We start from the raw sequence: 19,035 nt of genomic DNA on the forward strand, positions 1-19,035 counted from the left end.
GAACGGGGCATGGCCTTGCCAATTTTTTCCTCTTTTTAGCCATTTTCTGGTGGAATATGAACTTATTTATCACATAAATAAAGTCAAGTGTTAATCGGGCCCATATGGATATTTTCTCACAGCAGATTGTTCAGTAGAAGTGAAAAAATGGCAGTTGTAGCACGCACTAGCTAACCGCTAGCATTATCCCGATGCTAACATGTAGCATCATGCTAACATGTAGCATCAAGTTAGCATTCTCCGTTATTCATGTATTTATGGGCTGTTGAACCACTTTGCTCCTCCCCATGTCTTTGTATCTTTATTTAGTAGAAACTATATTCATAATTCAGCATTTGTTAAAGTAGTTTTTGAATAATTAGAGAAAGTTTAGATTTCTCCAAAATTGTTTCCCCTTAACTGTTTTCAAAAATGACCATATATGGGCGACTCCAGAGATGCTTCTGTATCTACACTTTTGTTAAGCGTCTCAGCTCGACTTCCGGGTTCGCAGATGTGCGAGAAAGTACAAAAAAACCTTTAAAACCACAATCAATATTTGTGAAACTCACAGAGAGTTATTGAAATACTTATTTATCAGAACCATGAGCAAAACATGAGCCTGCTGCTATAAAAGTCATGTTTACCTAAATCACTACATCCGGGTTAGCGAGATAATGCTAACGGCGCAGCAGCTACGCTAACCCGGAAGTACCGACTTTAGTAAATATTGCTTTTTTAGCTGTAGGTTCAGCATTTTGGCTCATGAGTCTGAGAAATAAGTCGGTTCAGTAAATGAAATACTTAAAAATACAGTTTTTAAGAGTTTTTTATGTTATTTTCTCACATATTTGCCGTTCTGCTGCGACCCGGAACGTGATGTCACACTTAACAAACGTACAGACCCTTTCGCTGCTGACATCAGTGACATCATCAGTGACATCATCAGTGACATCATCTGTGACATCATCAGTGACATCATCAGTGACATCATCAGTGACATCATCAGTGACATCATCAGTGACATCATCAGTGACATCATCAGTGACATCATCAGTGACATCAGCTGGAGGCAGGAAGTGATCAAGAGAAATAAGATTAAACTAAAACTAGCCAAGTGCAAGAACAAGAAGGCAATGAAATAAGGTTTGTCTGATATTTCCAACAACAGTTAGACATTTGTTTATCGTTACTATGACAACAGCTACAATGGAAACAGATAAGGCCGGACTGTTTACAAACATTTCCAATAAAGAAAACTGGTTAAACTGGTCTTTTCCAAGAGGCGTTTAGATTTGTGTAAAGCTGAACTAGAGAGGTTAAGAGTTTAATCTTTGTTTAGTTTTGTTGTCCTGTCCAGACGGAGTTCCGCCTGTGGTCCGGTGGTGGCGCTGCGTCTCCCGGCGATGCTCCCGCTGCTGTAACGGTTTCCAGTGGGTGAGTGTGACCATGGGTCAGGCGCAGAGCGAGGGCGACCACCCGGAGGTGACGCTGCAGCACATCCAGGAGCTGTATCGGAAGTTCGCCAGCGAGTGTCCGAGCGGAAACCTGCACCTGCACGAGTTCAAGCGCATCTTCGGCCTCAGCAAGAGCTCCGGGGAGGAGGAGGTGGCCTACATGGAGACGGTCTTCAGGTCCTTCGACTCCAACAGGGTAAGAGCATCCCTCACAGGCTTCTTCTTCTGTGGAGTCTGAGCTTCTTCTTCTACTGTGGTGTCCAAGCCTCTTCTTCTGTGGTGTCTGAGCCTCTTCTCCTGTGGTGTCTGAGCTTCTTCTTCTGTGGTGTCTGAGCCTCTTCTCCTGTGGTGTCCAAGCTTCTTCTTCTGTGGTGTCCGAGCCTCTTCTTCTGTGGTGTCTGAGCCTCTTCTCCTGTGGTGTCTGAGCTTCTTCTTCTGTGGTGTCTGAGCTTCTTCTTCTGTGGTGTCCGAGCTTCTTCTTCTGTGGTGTCTGAGCTTCTTCTTCTGTGGTGTCTAAGCTTCTTCCTCTGTGGTGTCTGAGCTTCTTCTTCTGTGGTGTCTAAGCTTCTTCTTCTGTGGTGTCCGAGCCTCTTCTTCTGTGGTGTCTGAGCCTCTTCTCCTGTGGTGTCCAAGCTTCTTCTTCTGTGGTGTCTGAGCTTCTTCTTCTGTGGTGTCTAAGCTTCTTCTTCTGTGGTGTCTGAGCTTCTTCCTCTGTGGTGTCTGAGCCTCTTCTCCTGTGGTGTCCAAGCTTCTTCTTCTGTGGTGTCTGAGCTTCTTCTTCTGTGGTGTCTAAGCTTCTTCCTCTGTGGTGTCTAAGCTTCTTCCTCTGTGGTGTCTGAGCTTCTTCTTCTGTGGTGTCTGAGCTTCTTCTTCTGTGGTGTCTGAGCTTCTTCTTCTGTGGTGTCTGAGCTTCTTCTTCTGTGGTGTCTAAGCTTCTTCTTCTGTGGTGTCTGAGCTTCTTCTTCTGTGGTGTCTGAGCCTCTTCTCCTGTGGTGTCCAAGCTTCTTCTTCTGTGGTGTCCGAGCCTCTTCTTCTGTGGTGTCTGAGCCTCTTCTCCTGTGGTGTCTGAGCTTCTTCTTCTGTGGTGTCTGAGCTTCTTCTTCTGTGGTGTCTGAGCTTCTTCTTCTGTGGTGTCTGAGCTTCTTCTTCTGTGGTGTCTGAGCTTCTTCTTCTGTGGTGTCGGAGCTTCTTCTTCTGTGGTGTCGGAGCTTCTTCCTTTGTGGTGTCTGAGCTTCTTCTTCTGTGGTGTCTGAGCTTCTTCTTCTGTGGTGTCTGAGCTTCTTCTTCTGTGGTGTCTGAGCTTCTTCTTCTGTGGTGTCCGAGCCTCTTCTTCTGTGGTGTCTGAGCTTCTTCTTCTGTGGTGTCTAAGCTTCTTCTTCTGTGGTGTCCAAGCTTCTTCTTCTGTGGTGTCTAAGCTTCTTCTTCTGTGGTGTCCGAGCCTCTTCTTCTGTGGTGTCTGAGCCTCTTCTCCTGTGGTGTCCAAGCTTCTTCTTCTGTGGTGTCTGAGCTTCTTCTTCTGTGGTGTCTAAGCTTCTTCTTCTGTGGTGTCTGAGCTTCTTCCTCTGTGGTGTCTGAGCCTCTTCTCCTGTGGTGTCCAAGCTTCTTCTTCTGTGGTGTCTGAGCTTCTTCTTCTGTGGTGTCTAAGCTTCTTCCTCTGTGGTGTCTAAGCTTCTTCTTCTGTGGTGTCTAAGCTTCTTCTTCTGTGGAGTCTGAGCTTCTTCTGCTGTGGTGTCTAAGCTTCTTCTTCTGTGGTGTCTGAGCTTCTTCTGCTGTGGTGTCTGAGCTTCTTCTTCTGTGGTGTCTAAGCTTCTTCTTCTGTGGTGTCTAAGCTTCTTCTTCTGTGGTGTCTGAGCTTCTTCTGTGGTGTCTAAGCTTCTTCTTCTGTGGTGTCTAAGCCTCTTCTTCTGTGGTGTCTAAGCTTCTTCTTCTGTGGTGTCTGAGCTTCTTCTTCTGTGGTGTCTGAGCTTCTTCTTCTGTGGTGTCTGAGCTTCTTCTGCTGTGGTGTCTAAGCTTCTTCTTCTGTGGTGTCTGAGCCTCTTCTTCTGTGGTGTCTAAGCTTCTTCTTCTGTGGTGTCTGAGCTTCTTCTCCTGTGGTGTCTGAGCTTCTTCTTCAGTGGTGTCTGAGCTTCTTCTTCTGTGGTGTCTAAGCTTCTTCTTCTGTGGTGTCTGAGCTTCTTCTTCTGTGGAGTCCAAGCTTCTTCTTCTGTGGTGTCTAAGCTTCTTCTTCTGTGGTGTCTGAGCTTCTTCTTCTGTGGTGTCTGAGCTTCTTCTACTGTGGTGTCTGAGCTTCTTCTTCTGTGGTGTCTGAGCTTCTTCTTCTGTGGTGTCTAAGCTTCTTCTTCTGTGGTGTCTGAGCTTCTTCTTCTGTGGTGTCCGAGCTTCTTCTTCTGTGGAGTCTAAGCTTCTTCTTCTGTGGTGTCTGAGCGTCTTCTTCTGTGGTGTCTAAGCTTCTTCTTCTGTGGTGTCTAAGCTTCTTCTTCTGTGGTGTCTGAGCGTCTTCTTCTCTGGTGTCTAAGCTTCTTCTTCTGTGGTGTCTAAGCTTCTTCTTCTGTGGTGTCTGAGCGTCTTCTTCTCTGGTGTCTAAGCTTCTTCTTCTCTGGTGTCTGAGCTTCTTCTTCTGTGGTGTCTAAGCTTCTTCTTCTGTGGTGTCCAAGCTTCTTCTTCTGTGGTGTCTGAGCTTCTTCTTCTGTGGTGTCTGAGCGTCTTCTTCTCTGGTGTCTAAGCTTCTTCTTCTCTGGTGTCTGAGCGTCTTCTTCTGTGGTGTCTAAGCTTCTTCTTCTGTGGTGTCTAAGCTTCTTCTTCTGTGGTGTCTGAGCTTCTTCTTCTGTGGTGTCCGAGCTTCTTCTTCTGTGGAGTCTAAGCTTCTTCTTCTGTGGTGTCTGAGCGTCTTCTTCTGTGGTGTCTAAGCTTCTTCTTCTGTGGTGTCTAAGCTTCTTCTTCTGTGGTGTCTGAGCGTCTTCTTCTCTGGTGTCTAAGCTTCTTCTTCTGTGGTGTCTAAGCTTCTTCTTCTGTGGTGTCTGAGCGTCTTCTTCTCTGGTGTCTAAGCTTCTTCTTCTCTGGTGTCTGAGCTTCTTCTTCTGTGGTGTCTAAGCTTCTTCTTCTGTGGTGTCCAAGCTTCTTCTTCTGTGGTGTCTGAGCTTCTTCTTCTGTGGTGTCTGAGCGTCTTCTTCTCTGGTGTCTAAGCTTCTTCTTCTCTGGTGTCTGAGCGTCTTCTTCTGTGGTGTCTAAGCTTCTTCTTCTGTGGTGTCTAAGCTTCTTCTGCTGTGGTGTCTAAGCTTCTTCTTCTGTGGTGTCTGAGCGTCTTCTTCTGTGGTGTCTAAGCTTCTTCTTCTGTGGTGTCTAAGCTTCTTCTTCTGTGGTGTCTGAGCTTCTTCTTCTGTGGTGTCTGAGCTTCTTCTTCTGTGGTGTCCGAGCTTCTTATACTTTGATATTTACTCCTTATACTTTGAACACTTTGATCAAATACGTGAAGTTAAAAATAGATAAATTATTAATTTCGGTGGCACAGTGGTTAGCACTAGTGCCACACAGCTAGAAGGTCCCGGGTTCGATTTCCACCTGGACGGGGCCTTTCTGTGGAGTTTGTATGTTCTCCCCGTGTCTGTCCCCACCACTAAAAACATGTACAACAGGGAAGAGTGATGTGTGGTCAGATGTGCAGTGGTGATCCTGAAGCTGCAGCTCTGACCGAGTGTGGGTGAAGGAAGAACAAATCTGTGACACTTTGTGAAGCTTTGAGCCACGTGTGTCATGAGAAAAGTGCTGCACAAACAAACTGTCATTCTAAGGTTTGCACGTCCAGCTCCAAAGGTCTGCTCCTCAAAGCTTAGCTTCTTCAGGTCTTTTATAAAATGAGGGTTTTTAGTTCAGCTTTTGGCTGAAGTGAAGCCGTTTGTGAAAGGCCTTCGTGTCTTTGTGTTTGGAGGCGTTTCATCTTCCTTGAGTCTCTAAGAACAGTTTAGTTTGTTTATTTCAAAAGGAGCATCATGTTAAAGTCTCTCTCGTCTCCTCAGGACGGACACATCGACTTCCTGGAGTACGTGGCCGCGGTTCACCTGATCCTGAGGGGAAACCTCCGAGACAAACTGGCCTGGTCCTTCAAAGTGTTCGACCGAGACGGGAACGGCTGCCTGGACCGAGACGAGGTCAGAGGCATCATCAAGGTCAGCTCAGCAAGACACGTCCATCACACTCAGGAGACAGCAGGGACGTGCACAGATAGAGCCCAGGTGGTGCTCAAGCACCTGCCCCCTCTGCCCTGTGCCCTTCAAGTGCCCTTCTCGAGACCTGTTTTTTTTTTCTCCCCCAATATTAAGTATTATTTATTTTATTGTTCTTAGATATTTGCCCTATTAAGTCAACCTGTGCTGAAAATACAGTTTTAATGTTCAGCAACTTCAAATCGCGCTTCATTCCTCTGCCCCTCGAGCCGCGGCGGCGCTGACGCTCCTGATCAATAAGAGCAGCTGTGCTGTCCCCGCGTTTCCCCTGTTTGAGAAGATGGTACAGCCCATCTCTGTGAGACGCGGGAGTAAAGTAAACTGAGTGAATTCGGTAACTTTATGAACGAGCCAGCGCGACATGACGGGATTATTAAGGGGAAAGGAAACGAGAGGGCCGTCGGGGCGAGACTGTCAGCGCCGCCGCGCGTGTCGAGACCGTCCGGACAAAGTCCGCGGTAAGAAGTCACTCACTTTAGCGGTTCTGTTTGTCGCGCTATAAAATGTTCTGAAAATGAGCTGTATTATTCAGACTAAATCAGGGCTGAGCGTAGACCAGGGCCAGAGCAGAGTGAGCTGAGGTAAGGGAGAGGAGGAGAGAGAAGGTGAGGAGGTGCCTGCGTTCTGGACACTGGAGGGGCACAGGAACATGAACAGCCCAGGATTACTGTTATACAACATGTTTTTTGACATGGACAAAAATATCCATGTCATGATATTGACAAAGCAGATGTTTTAAGTGTAGGCTATAGAACCTTTGCATCATTTATTTGTGCTAGACTTAAAGCCACACTGTGTAGAATTTTACCCAATAAATAAAACTGAAATACAAGCATTTATTTTATGACCATTATTTTCATCATTGAAAAATACCTCAGAATTGTACAAACAAACATCTATGAGGCTAACCCCGACTAACTTTAATGGGAGTGGGTACGTCTCCAGCTCGTCTCCATGCAGATGTGACTAAAGGGAGTAGAATGTGAGATTTAGACAGGTTAGTTTCACATCCAAATCCATTCTTTTATTACCCACAGCAGCAACAGCACTTTCTGTGTTCGAGCTGGTCATTAGGAGCATGTTTTGTTTTGCCACAACAATATAGTCCAATATGTTACGCAGTGTGCCTTTAAGTGCAGAGCCTTGTGATAGTCCTACATTGTCCTTTAAAGTCTATGTAGTTTACTATTAGGTCCACATAGTTGGACATTTTATGTTGCTGTGTTAATCAATGGTGTGTTAGTGTCACTAATTACAGAAAAATCACTTTTTTGTCTTTTTTGGCGGGGGGGGTTGTGCCCTTTTGACTTGGTTGAGCACCTGCCCCTCAAAATGTCTGTGCACGCCACTGGGAGACACAGACACAGACCCCTCACCTTCACCGAGCACCAGCTCCACCAGATCCGTGGGAGTGAAACAAACTCACACGCGGTGAAGGACAGTTTTACTCCTTTCTCGTCTCATCTTCTCGTTCTCAGATCATTAATAAGATAAAGACGCCGTACGACTCGGGCGCCACCGCAGACGTGAACCAGATCGTGGACCGGATCTTCAGTCTGGTCGACAAGAACAACGACAGTAAGAAACATCTACACGATCACACGTCTGCCCATAGCGGCTCCGTAACACTCGTCTCTGTCTCTGCGTCAGGTCAGATCTCCCTGGACGAGTTCATGGAGGGAGCGGAGAAGGACCCGTGGGTGATGATGCAGCTCCACCTGGACATCGGGCCGTGCGAGTGGTTCATGGAGCACCAGGAGAACAAGCACTGACCTTCATACCCCACACTGACCTGAGACATCACCTTCATACCCCACACTGACCAGAGACATCACCTTCATACCCCACACTGACCAGAGACATCACCTTCATACCCCACACTGACCAGAGACATCACCTTCATACCCCACACTGACCAGAGACATCACCTTCATACCCCACACTGACCAGAGACATCACCTTCATACCCCACACTGACCAGAGACATCACCTTCATACCCCACACTGACCAGAGACATCACCTTCATACCCCACACTGACCAGAGACATCACCTTCATACCCCACACTGACCAGAGACATCACCTTCATACCCCACACTGACCTGAGACATCACCTTCATACCCCACACTGACCTGGGACATCACCTTCATACCCCACACTGACCTGAGACATCACCTTCATACCCCACACTGACCTGAGACATCACCTTCATACCCCACACTGACCTGAGACATCACCTTCATACCCCACACTGACCTGAGACATCACCTTCATACCCCACACTGACCAGAGACATCACCTTCATACCCCACACTGACCTGGGACATCACCTTCATACCCCACACTGACCAGAGACATCACCTTCATACCCCACACTGACCAGAGACATCACCTTCATACCCCACACTGACCAGAGACATCACCTTCATACCCCACACTGACCTGGGACATCACCTTCATACCCCACACTGACCAGAGACATCACCTTCATACCCCACACTGACCAGAGACATCACCTTCATACCCCACACTGATCAGAGACATCACCTTCATACCCCACACTGACCTGGGACATCACCTTCATACCCCACACTGACCTGGGACATCACCTTCATACCCCACACTGACCTGAGACATCACCTTCATACCCCACACTGACCCGGGACATCACCTTCATACCCCACACTGACCCGGGACATCACCTTCATACCCCACACTGACCAGAGACATCACCTTCATACCCCACACTGACCTGAGACATCACCTTCATACCCCACACTGACCTGAGACATCACCTTCATACCCCACACTGACCAGAGACATCACCTTCATACCCCACACTGACCAGACACATCACCTTCATACCCCACACTGACCTGAGACATCACCTTCATACCCCACACTGACCAGGGACATCACCTTCATACCCCACACTGACCAGAGACATCACCTTCATACCCCACACTGACCAGAGACATCACCTTCATACCCCACACTGACCTGAGACATCACCTTCATACCCCACACTGACCAGAGACATCACCTTCATACCCCACACTGACCAGAGACATCACCTTCATACCCCACACTGACCTGGGACATCACCTTCATACCCCACACTGACCAGAGACATCACCTTCATACCCCACACTGACCTGAAACATCACCTTCATACCCCACACTGACCAGAGACATCACCTTCATACCCCACACTGACCCTGGACATCACCTTCATACCCCACACTGACCTGGGACATCACCTTCATACCCCACACTGACCTGGGACATCACCTTCATACCCCACACTGACCTGGGACATCACCTTCATACCCCACACTGACCTGGGACATCACCTTCATACCCCACACTGACCTGAGACATCACCTTCATACCCCACACTGACCAGAGACATCACCTTCATACCCCACACTGACCAGAGACATCACCTTCATACCCCACACTGACCTGAGACATCACCTTCATACCCCACACTGACCAGAGACATCACCTTCATACCCCACACTGATCAGAGACATCACCTTCATACCCCACACTGACCTGGGACATCACCTTCATACCCCACACTGACCTGGGACATCACCTTCATACCCCACACTGACCTGAGACATCACCTTCATACCCCACACTGACCAGAGACATCACCTTCATACCCCACACTGACCATGACATCACCTTCATACCCCACACTGACCAGGGACATCACCTTCATACCCCACACTGACCAGAGACATCACCTTCATACCCCACACTGACCTGATGTTGGTCACTGGTCAGTGTTCTTGTAAATAATTGGTCGAGCCGGGACTGTTTTTTAATTCCATTTCTTTAACAATACTTGGATTTAGACACCGATCCTTTAGACAGAATAATCTTGATATCTTTTTTACATGTAAAGAATATAAGAAACTTCCTTTTAACGACAATAGGGCAGAAAAACAACACTTTTTTATTTTATTTTACCCTCCAAATACATTTCTGCACGTTTCCCCCCAACATTTCATATTTATTAAAAAGAAATTACAGGATTACATTCATTTACACTTTCTTCAATGTGTTTTTGTGTTTCACTTTTTTCTTCTTCTTCATTTTGACGACCAACAGCAGAAACACTTGAACATAAAGATGTATTTTTCTTTTTGGTTCGAGTTAGAAGTGATTTCACTCCTGATTCTACCTCAGTTTCCTAAAATATTCACAAACACGACCATTACCTCAGATTCACCAGTATGTGTTAAAAAGTGAAATAATGAAGTGCTATACGTTTGTGCTGAGTTCACCTATAACTGTATTAATTTAATCATTCCTGATGAAGTCTTTAAGAATAAATCCAGAATCATTTACAAACCTGTGACGAGTCCGTGTTCACTTAAAGGAAGAAGAGAAAGGGCTTTGTCTTGTGTACGTGTAAATAAACATGGAATGAACTGATGTTTTGTAAAAAACATTTCATTAAAACATGACGCATTTGTGTTTTCATTGTGATTTCTGATCCTTGTCCACTGGAATAATGTGACCCTGAAAATGTGTGAAACCACCTCTGACTGAGAGAGGAGATCCTGCTGTGAGGCTCACCCCTAACCACTGTGCCACAGCATCCTGTTGGAATGAGGATGAGTGAGTTAGTGTGACTGTTACAGATGATGCTCTGTTAAGGAGGATTAACACCAACCACAACCCTGTTGCTGTATGTGTCAGGATCCATATCTTGGCTCTCCCCCACCCTTCTGTGTGTGTGTGTGTGTGTGTGTGTGTGTGTGTGTGTGTGTGTGTGTGTGTGTGTGTGTGTGTGTGTGTGTGTGTGTGTGTGTGTGTGTGTGTGTGTGTGTGTGTGTGTGTGTGTGTGTGTGTGTGTGTGTGTGTCCTGATACTCATCCAGATCTCGTTAACCTGCAGTATAAGAAGCCTGGTTCTTCAGACACTCCTCGCCAGTTCGTTTTCTCAACTACCCAGTTAGTAACGCTTGGCTCAGTCAATAGGCGTGTTTAAGATGAGCCAGGCGGACTCCGGTGCCTGCAGGCGGCTGCAGGCCGCAATAGACACACACCGCCTGATGCTCCCGCGAGAGCAAAGCGCCTGGAGCGCCTTAGCCCGACGAGCTCATCTTAAACACACCTATTGTTAAATCAATATTTTTGTAACCTATTTTTGTGCTCAGGTGCCAGCAGCCATCTTGTCTTCTCACCTGCCTGACAGCCATCTTGTCTTCTCACCTGCCTGCCAGCCATCTTGTCTACTCACCTGCCTGCCAGCCATCTTGTCTACTCACCTGCCTGCCAGCCATCTTGTCTACTCACCTGCCTGACAGCCATCTTGTCTACTCACCTGCCTGCCATCTTGTCTACTCACCTGCCTGACAGCCATCTTGTCTACTCACCTGCCTGACAGCCATCTTGTCTACTCACCTGCCTGCCATCTTGTCTTCTCACCTGCCTGACAGCCATCTTGTCTTCTCACCTGCCTGCCATCTTGTCTTCTCACCTGCCTGCCATCTTGTCTTCTCACCTGCCTGACAGCCATCTTGTCTTCTCACCTGCCTGACAGCCATCTTGTCTTCTCACCTGCCTGCCATCTTGTCTTCTCACCTGCCTGCCATCTTGTCTTCTCACCTGCCTGACAGCCATCTTGTCTTCTCACCTGCCTGCCAGCCATCTTGTCTTCTCACCTGCCTGCCATCTTGTCTTCTCACCTGCCTGACAGCCATCTTGTCTTCTCACCTGCCTGACAGCCATCTTGTCTACTCACCTGCCTGACAGCCATCTTGTCTTCTCACCTGCCTGACAGCCATCTTGTCTACTCACCTGCCTGACAGCCATCTTGTCTTCTCACCTGCCTGACAGCCATCTTGTCTTCTCACCTGCCTGACAGCCATCTTGTCTTCTCACCTGCCTGCCAGCCATCTTGTCTTCTCACCTGCCTGCCATCTTGTCTTCTCACCTGCCTGACAGCCATCTTGTCTTCTCACCTGCCTGACAGCCATCTTGTCTACTCACCTGCCTGACAGCCATCTTGTCTTCTCACCTGCCTGACAGCCATCTTGTCTTCTCACCTGCCTGCCAGCCATCTTGTCTTCTCACCTGCCAGCCATCTTGTCTTCTCACCTGCCTGCCTGCCATCTTGTCTTCTCACCTGCCTGCCAGCCATCTTGTCTTCTCACCTGCCTGCCAGCCATCTTGTCTTCTCACCTGCCTGCCAGCCATCTTGTCTACTCACCTGCCTGCCAGCCATCTTGTCTACTCACCTGCCTGACAGCCATCTTGTCTACTCACCTGCCTGACAGCCATCTTGTCTTCTCACCTGCCTGCCATCTTGTCTTCTCACCTGCCTGCCAGCCATCTTGTCTTCTCACCGGCCTGCCTGCCATCTTGTCTTCTCACCTGCCTGACAGCCATCTTGTCTTCTCACCGGCCTGCCTGCCATCTTGTCTTCTCACCTGCCTGACAGCCATCTTGTCTTCTCACCGGCCTGCCTGCCATCTTGTCTTCTCACCTGCCTGACAGCCATCTTGTCTACTCACCTGCCTGACAGCCATCTTGTCTTCTCACCTGCCTGACAGCCATCTTGTCTTCTCACCTGCCTGACAGCCATCTTGTCTTCTCACCTGCCTGATAGCCATCTTGTCTTCTCACCTGCCTGCCAGCCATCTTGTCTTCTCACCTGCCTGACAGCCATCTTGTCTTCTCACCGGCCTGCCTGCCATCTTGTCTTCTCACCTGCCTGCCAGCCATCTTGTCTTCTCACCTGCCTGACAGCCATCTTGTCTTCTCACCTGCCTGACAGCCATCTTGTCTTCTCACCTGCCTGCCAGCCATCTTGTCTACTCACCTGCCTGCCATCTTGTCTTCTCACCTGCCTGACAGCCATCTTGTCTTCTCACCTGCCTGCCAGCCATCTTGTCTTCTCACCTGCCTGACAGCCATCTTGTCTACTCACCTGCCTGACAGCCATCTTGTCTTCTCACCTGCCTGACAGCCATCTTGTCTTCTCACCTGCCTGACAGCCATCTTGTCTTCTCACCTGCCTGACAGCCATCTTGTCTTCTCACCTGCCTGACAGCCATCTTGTCTTCTCACCTGCCTGACAGCCATCTTGTCTACTCACCTGCCTGACAGCCATCTTGTCTTCTCACCTGCCTGACAGCCATCTTGTCTTCTCACCTGCCTGCCAGCCATCTTGTCTTCTCACCTGCCTGACAGCCATCTTGTCTTCTCACCTGCCTGCCAGCCATCTTGTCTACTCACCTGCCTGCCAGCCATCTTGTCTACTCACCTGCCTGACAGCCATCTTGTCTACTCACCTGCCTGACAGCCATCTTGTCTACTCACCTGCCTGCCATCTTGTCTTCTCACCTGCCTGACAGCCATCTTGTCTTCTCACCTGCCTGCCATCTTGTCTTCTCACCTGCCTGACAGCCATCTTGTCAACTCACCTGCCTGCCAGCCATCTTGTCTTCTCACCTGCCTGACAGCCATCTTGTCAACTCACCTGCCTGCCAGCCATCTTGTCTTCTCACCTGCCTGACAGCCATCTTGTCAACTCACCTGCCTGCCAGCCATCTTGTCTTCTCACCTGCCTGACAGCCATCTTGTCTTCTCACCTGCCTGCCATCTTGTCTACTCACCTGCCTGACAGCCATCTTGTCAACTCACCTGCCTGACAGCCATCTTGTCTACTCACCTGCCTGACAGCCATCTTGTCTACTCACCTGCCTGACAGCCATCTTGTCTTCTCACCTGCCTGCCAGCCATCTTGTCTTCTCACCTGCCTGCCAGCCATCTTGTCTTCTCACCGGCCTGCCTGCCATCTTGTCTTCTCACCTGCCTGACAGCCATCTTGTCTTCTCACCGGCCTGCCTGCCATCTTGTCTTCTCACCTGCCTGACAGCCATCTTGTCTTCTCACCGGCCTGCCTGCCATCTTGTCTTCTCACCTGCCTGACAGCCATCTTGTCTTCTCACCGGCCTGCCTGCCATCTTGTCTTCTCACCTGCCTGACAGCCATCTTGTCTACTCACCTGCCTGACAGCCATCTTGTCTTCTCACCTGCCTGACAGCCATCTTGTCTTCTCACCTGCCTGACAGCCATCTTGTCTTCTCACCTGCCTGACAGCCATCTTGTCTTCTCACCTGCCTGCCATCTTGTCTTCTCACCTGCCTGACAGCCATCTTGTCTTCTCACCTGCCTGACAGCCATCTTGTCTACTCACCTGCCTGACAGCCATCTTGTCTTCTCACCTGCCTGACAGCCATCTTGTCTACTCACCTGCCTGACAGCCATCTTGTCTTCTCACCGGCCTGCCTGCCATCTTGTCTTCTCACCTGCCTGACAGCCATCTTGTCTTCTCACCTGCCTGCCAGAAGATGGCGGTTTAAGCTACCACGCATGAAGACGCCGTGCACCAAAGTTTGGTAAAAAACTTTCAAAAGGACTCTACACAAACTTTCTTCAACACACCTCACTACAATGTCGCGCCGAGCCCAGAGACAGAGTTATGCTGCAAAAGCTGGTAGCAAACGGGACATTTTCACAGCACAACACTCCAGCTCCCACAAGGCCTTGGACTCCCGTCCGAGAGGCGTCATCATTCCATTCACTCACCAGTTCTAGATAAATCTAAATCTAATTTAAAATCGTTTAACACACACAACCACTTTCACACTCTTCATATCCACATCCACTCAAACAAAGAATAAAATAAAACAAAACTCAATTCAATCAAGTCCTATTGCACCGTGTGGCGCTCAGGGCCAAGCTCCACAACTTGGAGACCAGGATAGGAACGAAGTCTTACTGCAGCCGTTGCGTATTAGGGCCACGCAGATGGCGATAGCCTTGTTACCTTGTTTGTGGAGGAGGAGTTGGTGAGACTAACAGGGGGGCGCACCCTCGCGCCCTGATCAGTTGAGTTCAGTTTATTTCGTACGCAGCTTTAACTTTGTGCGCCGGGTGGGCGCTTACTTTAACCAAGCGACCCGCAGATGGAAGTGACCACGACCATATGAAAAGGGGAGGTAGGAACAGGATCCTATGAAAATATGACTTGTTTTAGAAGGAGAAGCAGCATACATTTGTTTCCTGGAAGCACATACCGCCATACCGCCTTTGCGATGCCCAATCCCGTCAGACCTTGGAAGCTAAGCAGGGAAGGGCCTGGTCGGTGCTTGGATGGGAGACCGTTTAGTAACACCAGGAAGCCTAGCGAATGTAGTGAGTGAGTGAGTGGTTGGTGGTCAGAGGGGCCGATGGCGCAGAATGGTTGCCTCGTTTCCGTCAGTCTACCCCAGGGCAGCTGTGACCACCACAGAGTATGGAGTGAATGAATAGTGCAATGTAAAGCGTCTTTGAGTGTCCAGAAAAGCGCTATATAAAACCAATGCATTATTATTATTATTATTATTATTATTATTATTATTATTATTATTATTATTATTATTATTATTATTATTATTATTATTATTATTATTATTATTAAAACATAGCGTCAATTGAAGCACTCGGCACACGATTGGCCCGGTCCTCTCAGTACGACCGCGTTGCACAGCATACGCACAGCATACGCACAGCATACGCACAGCATACGCACAGCATACGCACAGCATACGCACAGCATACGCACAGCATACGCACAGCATACGCACAGCATACGCACAGCATACGCACAGCATACGCACAGCGAGGAAAAGCCCCCCACGCCACAGCCCACGAGGACGGCAGGTAGAGCATGCACACGGCAGAGGCGTGAGCTCAAGAAGACGCCAACATGCTACAAACAGCTCGGTTTTAGGACAGATCGAACTAGATTTAATGAATGAAAACCACACGGAAACTTACCAAAGACGCATACGGCGAAAGCGTGGTTCAGTTGCGCGGCCTTACGCCTTGTGCAACTGAATCGCGTGTTTGGCACGAGACGCCGGCCAAACGCAGCAGCTCCGTCCCCAGGCTAAGCTACGCGACGTCAGAGGCGAAAGGGAGGGCTGAAGGTGAGGTGCGCCCCTAATATAGCATCAGATCTAGCGGTGATTGGTTTGCCAGCGGAAGTGCGTATCACCACATCTACAAACACACCGAGATTGAAACTCAGTGACTGCAGTCTGAATGTTCTGCGCTTGAGCTGTCCACAAACCAGCCTCCATTTAGCTTCAGACAACCCACATCATGGTGAGTTTGTTGGTGATTGTTGTTGGTGGCGAAAGCCCAAAGCAGAACTGCATTTCTCTGTACTACAATATTAGAACATTGTTTATTATGTCTATGTAGGCTCTCAGTCGTGGAGTTGTCTGTGACTGGTGATATACAAATAAAGTTATTTTTCTGTAAAAGAACAGAAAGTTCATTCTGTGATGCAGTAGGTTTTATTTTAAGTCATAAACAGATACACTGTCATTACCTGTGGTTTACACAAAAAGCTGAATGTGGTGAGAGGAGTAAAGATCAGATCAATATATATCATACAATAATGTGAAGATTTCTAAATCAAACATGAAAACAGAAATAGATTTTTCCTACGTATTTGTACACACCAACACTAAAGCAACAGATTATTGTGGTCAGTAATTTTGGTGTTGCACTCTATGATGGATGAAGTTATTCCACAGATGTGTTCAGGCCCGTGGCTTTTTTAAAAACCTGTTGAGCATCTTCAGCCAGTGAGTTCAGAGTGTGTGTGAGCGTTTTGTAGGTGGTAACACAGGAATAAGACATGGAAAGGAGGGTTCTCAAAACAGCGGTATGCTTGGGGTTATCTGCTATTATATTTCCAATTAAATGAGCAGAAATTGTCACAAATTGTTGCACTTCAGTGTCGGTAAAATTATATATAAGAGGTTTTGTTTTGGCATTCACTGAAGCCTTTAGGTGTTCTACAGACACACCACTCACCTCAGACAGCTTCTGCAGTGACTCAGGAGTGAGCCCCAGAGAGTGCATGCACTGCTCTGTAAAGTTGGATACAATTTTCAGATTAACATCCTCTGTGAGACAAGGGAATGGCACAACTGCAACTACTGCTGAAGCTACAGTGAACAAATATATGTTCTTCTCCAGTGTCGTCTTCTTCTGTTCGATGACGTCCAGACTGATGTTGGGCAGAGCCAGGAGCAGAGCATCCCTCTGATGTTCAGGAAGTTCCTTCTCCAGAGTTTTCCACAAATCGTTGAATTCGTGGAGATGGAGAGTGCAACTAGAAATCAGGAAAAACTTTGGAGACTCAAATCCCAGCTTCTGGAGTTCTGCATCAAAGTAAAAGTCAGTCAATAAAATAGATTTGAACAAAAAGATAGTGAGATTCAGAATGAACACTTTACCTTCAGTGCAGTTCTTCCTGACGATGTGAAGAACATCCTCCTCTTTCACATTTGGGTCGTCCCTTTTCTCATCTTGTATGTTGTGGTCGATCTTGGAACGAACAAAGTAGAACTTTTTGTTCATCTTCTGAATTTCTTTTGCCAGTTTTGCATCATTTTCTGTGAAGCGATCACTGGAAACAATGATGAAGAAGTCGTACTTCTCAAAGCCCATCTTCTTTATGTATTCATCAGATGTGAACTTTGTGGTGCCAACCCCCGGCAGATCCCAGAATTTAATGTTGGGAAGCTCTGGATGCAAATAAACTGTTGGCTCCATGGTGGTCTCCTTCACTCCAGTTGGAGCAGCTCCATCTGTTTTGTTTCTGATTCCTCTCAGAGCATTGACCAGAGTGGATTTACCAGAACCAGACTCTCCAGTGATCGCAATGTTCAGAGAAACTTTGTTTCTCTCTTCCAAATACTCCAGCGCTTTTGTAGCTGCTAGATCCTGGTCCTTGTTCTCAAGTGCAATTTCAATTTCCTCGATGTAGTGGTCAGCCATGATGGTTCCTGAGAAAGTAAATGCAGTAAAGAAATTAAAATCAACTTTGGTCACAAAGCGGTGATTTATCGCCGTTGCCAACTGCCCTCTCATGGGGGCAGCATTGTGTGTAATAATAATAATAATAATAATAATAATAATAATAATAATAATAATAATAATAATAATAATAATAATAATAATAATAATAATAATAATAATAATAATAGTAATAATAATAATAATTAAAGCCGCGCGCGGCGATTAAGGCCCTCGCCCCCTTGCCACCACCCCGCTCGCTCTCGCCCCTTGCGCGAACCCTGGCTCTCTCTCACCCAAACCTGCTCTCGCCTCTGCCCCACATCCAACCTGGCCTCACTCTTGCGCCGACAAGAAAGGACAAAGCATCAGAAAAGTGTCAAAGACATATTTGAACTGGCAACCTCCTACACCAAAGACCAGCACACTCTCACTGAGCTATAAGGCCATTTAAATGTGTGCCTGATGTGGGCTACTCTTCACTAAATTATCGGGGGAAATGTCTTTAGAAGAGAGGTCATTTCAGGTCATGTCGCCCTCATACATATTTCCAATTGTTTCCAATTCCCGTGTTTGCCTCAATTGTTTCCTTCCTATCTCCCCAATTCTTTCTCTTTAGTTCTTCATATTGTGAAAGCGTTCCTTTCCCTGTTTTTTATGAGGGTGGGACCATAGTTTGCAGATTCATGTTCTTCGCAGTAGGTGTCGAGTTAAACAAAAAAAAAGAGGCAAGGTCAGAAAAGATCCAGCAGTCCCATGGTTGGCAGCCCAACGCTCTGTCTATGACACTACACAGGTATCTTTTGAAATGCCCTACGCTGATGTGTCAAAGCTGTGTTAAGACTAGCAACTGCCTTCACCTGAGATGACCACGCTATCACTGAGAGCTGAAAGTCCAGACAAACATGAGCCTGGTGAGAGCGCGGCTTCTCCAAGTCCAAAAAAAAAAAAGGGTTAATGTTGGGATCGATCCAATGTCTTATGGATGGGAACCTAACACTCTACCAATGAAGCCACACAGGCTGTGAAAGACACAGCCGATCTTACATTAATCTTATGAAAGACCGCACTTGCGTATTTGCAAAAAATGAAAGTGAATAAAGGGGAAATTTGGAAAATTGACGAATTTCAGGAGAAACTCTGACTGAGTCCAACATGCTGCCAGGCAAAGAACTCTGGCTATTTTCACGGAGGATGGGCGGGCCACTTACAAGCCACTTACAAGCCACTTACAAGCCACTTACAAGCCACTTGAAAGTCATTTTTGGCGATAGTGGCTGCGTGTGCACACCATTAGGTCCAGGTGGGGAATGTGTACGCGCGCCGGATTGGGTCCGTTCCAATCCGGCAAAGTCTTGAAAGATATGAGGCTTTGAAATTTGCTGAAAATGGCCTCTCAGTTACGGCCTTGTCATGACCACTGCCAATAATATGTCAAAAATGTAGTTGATGATTTTGACATTGAAAACTCGGGGATCAGGGCCCAGAAGTTC

General features: G+C 47.6%; 2 protein-coding genes across 2 annotated transcripts; one reads left to right on the forward strand and one right to left on the reverse strand.

Moving 5' to 3' along the window:
- Window positions 1-1,428: 1,428 nt before the first annotated feature.
- Window positions 1,429-7,428, forward strand: LOC306962376 (guanylyl cyclase-activating protein 2-like; the record flags this gene model as incomplete). The annotated part of the gene is made up of 4 exons (XM_079555496.1): window positions 1,429-1,632; window positions 5,450-5,599; window positions 7,135-7,234; window positions 7,307-7,428. 4 exons carry the CDS (start codon window positions 1,429-1,431, stop codon window positions 7,426-7,428), a joined length of 576 nt encoding a protein of 191 aa, XP_079411622.1.
- An 8,293-nt stretch (window positions 7,429-15,721) lies between these two features.
- LOC306962377 (interferon-gamma-inducible GTPase 10-like) lies at window positions 15,722-17,524 on the reverse strand (the record flags this gene model as incomplete). The annotated part of the gene is made up of 3 exons (XM_079555497.1): window positions 15,722-15,730; window positions 16,556-16,905; window positions 16,981-17,524. The coding sequence occupies 3 exons, from the start codon at window positions 17,522-17,524 to the stop codon at window positions 15,722-15,724; spliced, it is 903 nt and encodes a 300-aa protein (XP_079411623.1).
- Window positions 17,525-19,035: the final 1,511 nt, after the last annotated feature.

The sequence above is a fragment of the Gobius niger genome (genome assembly GCF_951799975.1).
Source record: "Gobius niger genome assembly, chromosome: 4".
Lineage (NCBI taxonomy): Eukaryota > Metazoa > Chordata > Actinopteri > Gobiiformes > Gobiidae > Gobius > Gobius niger.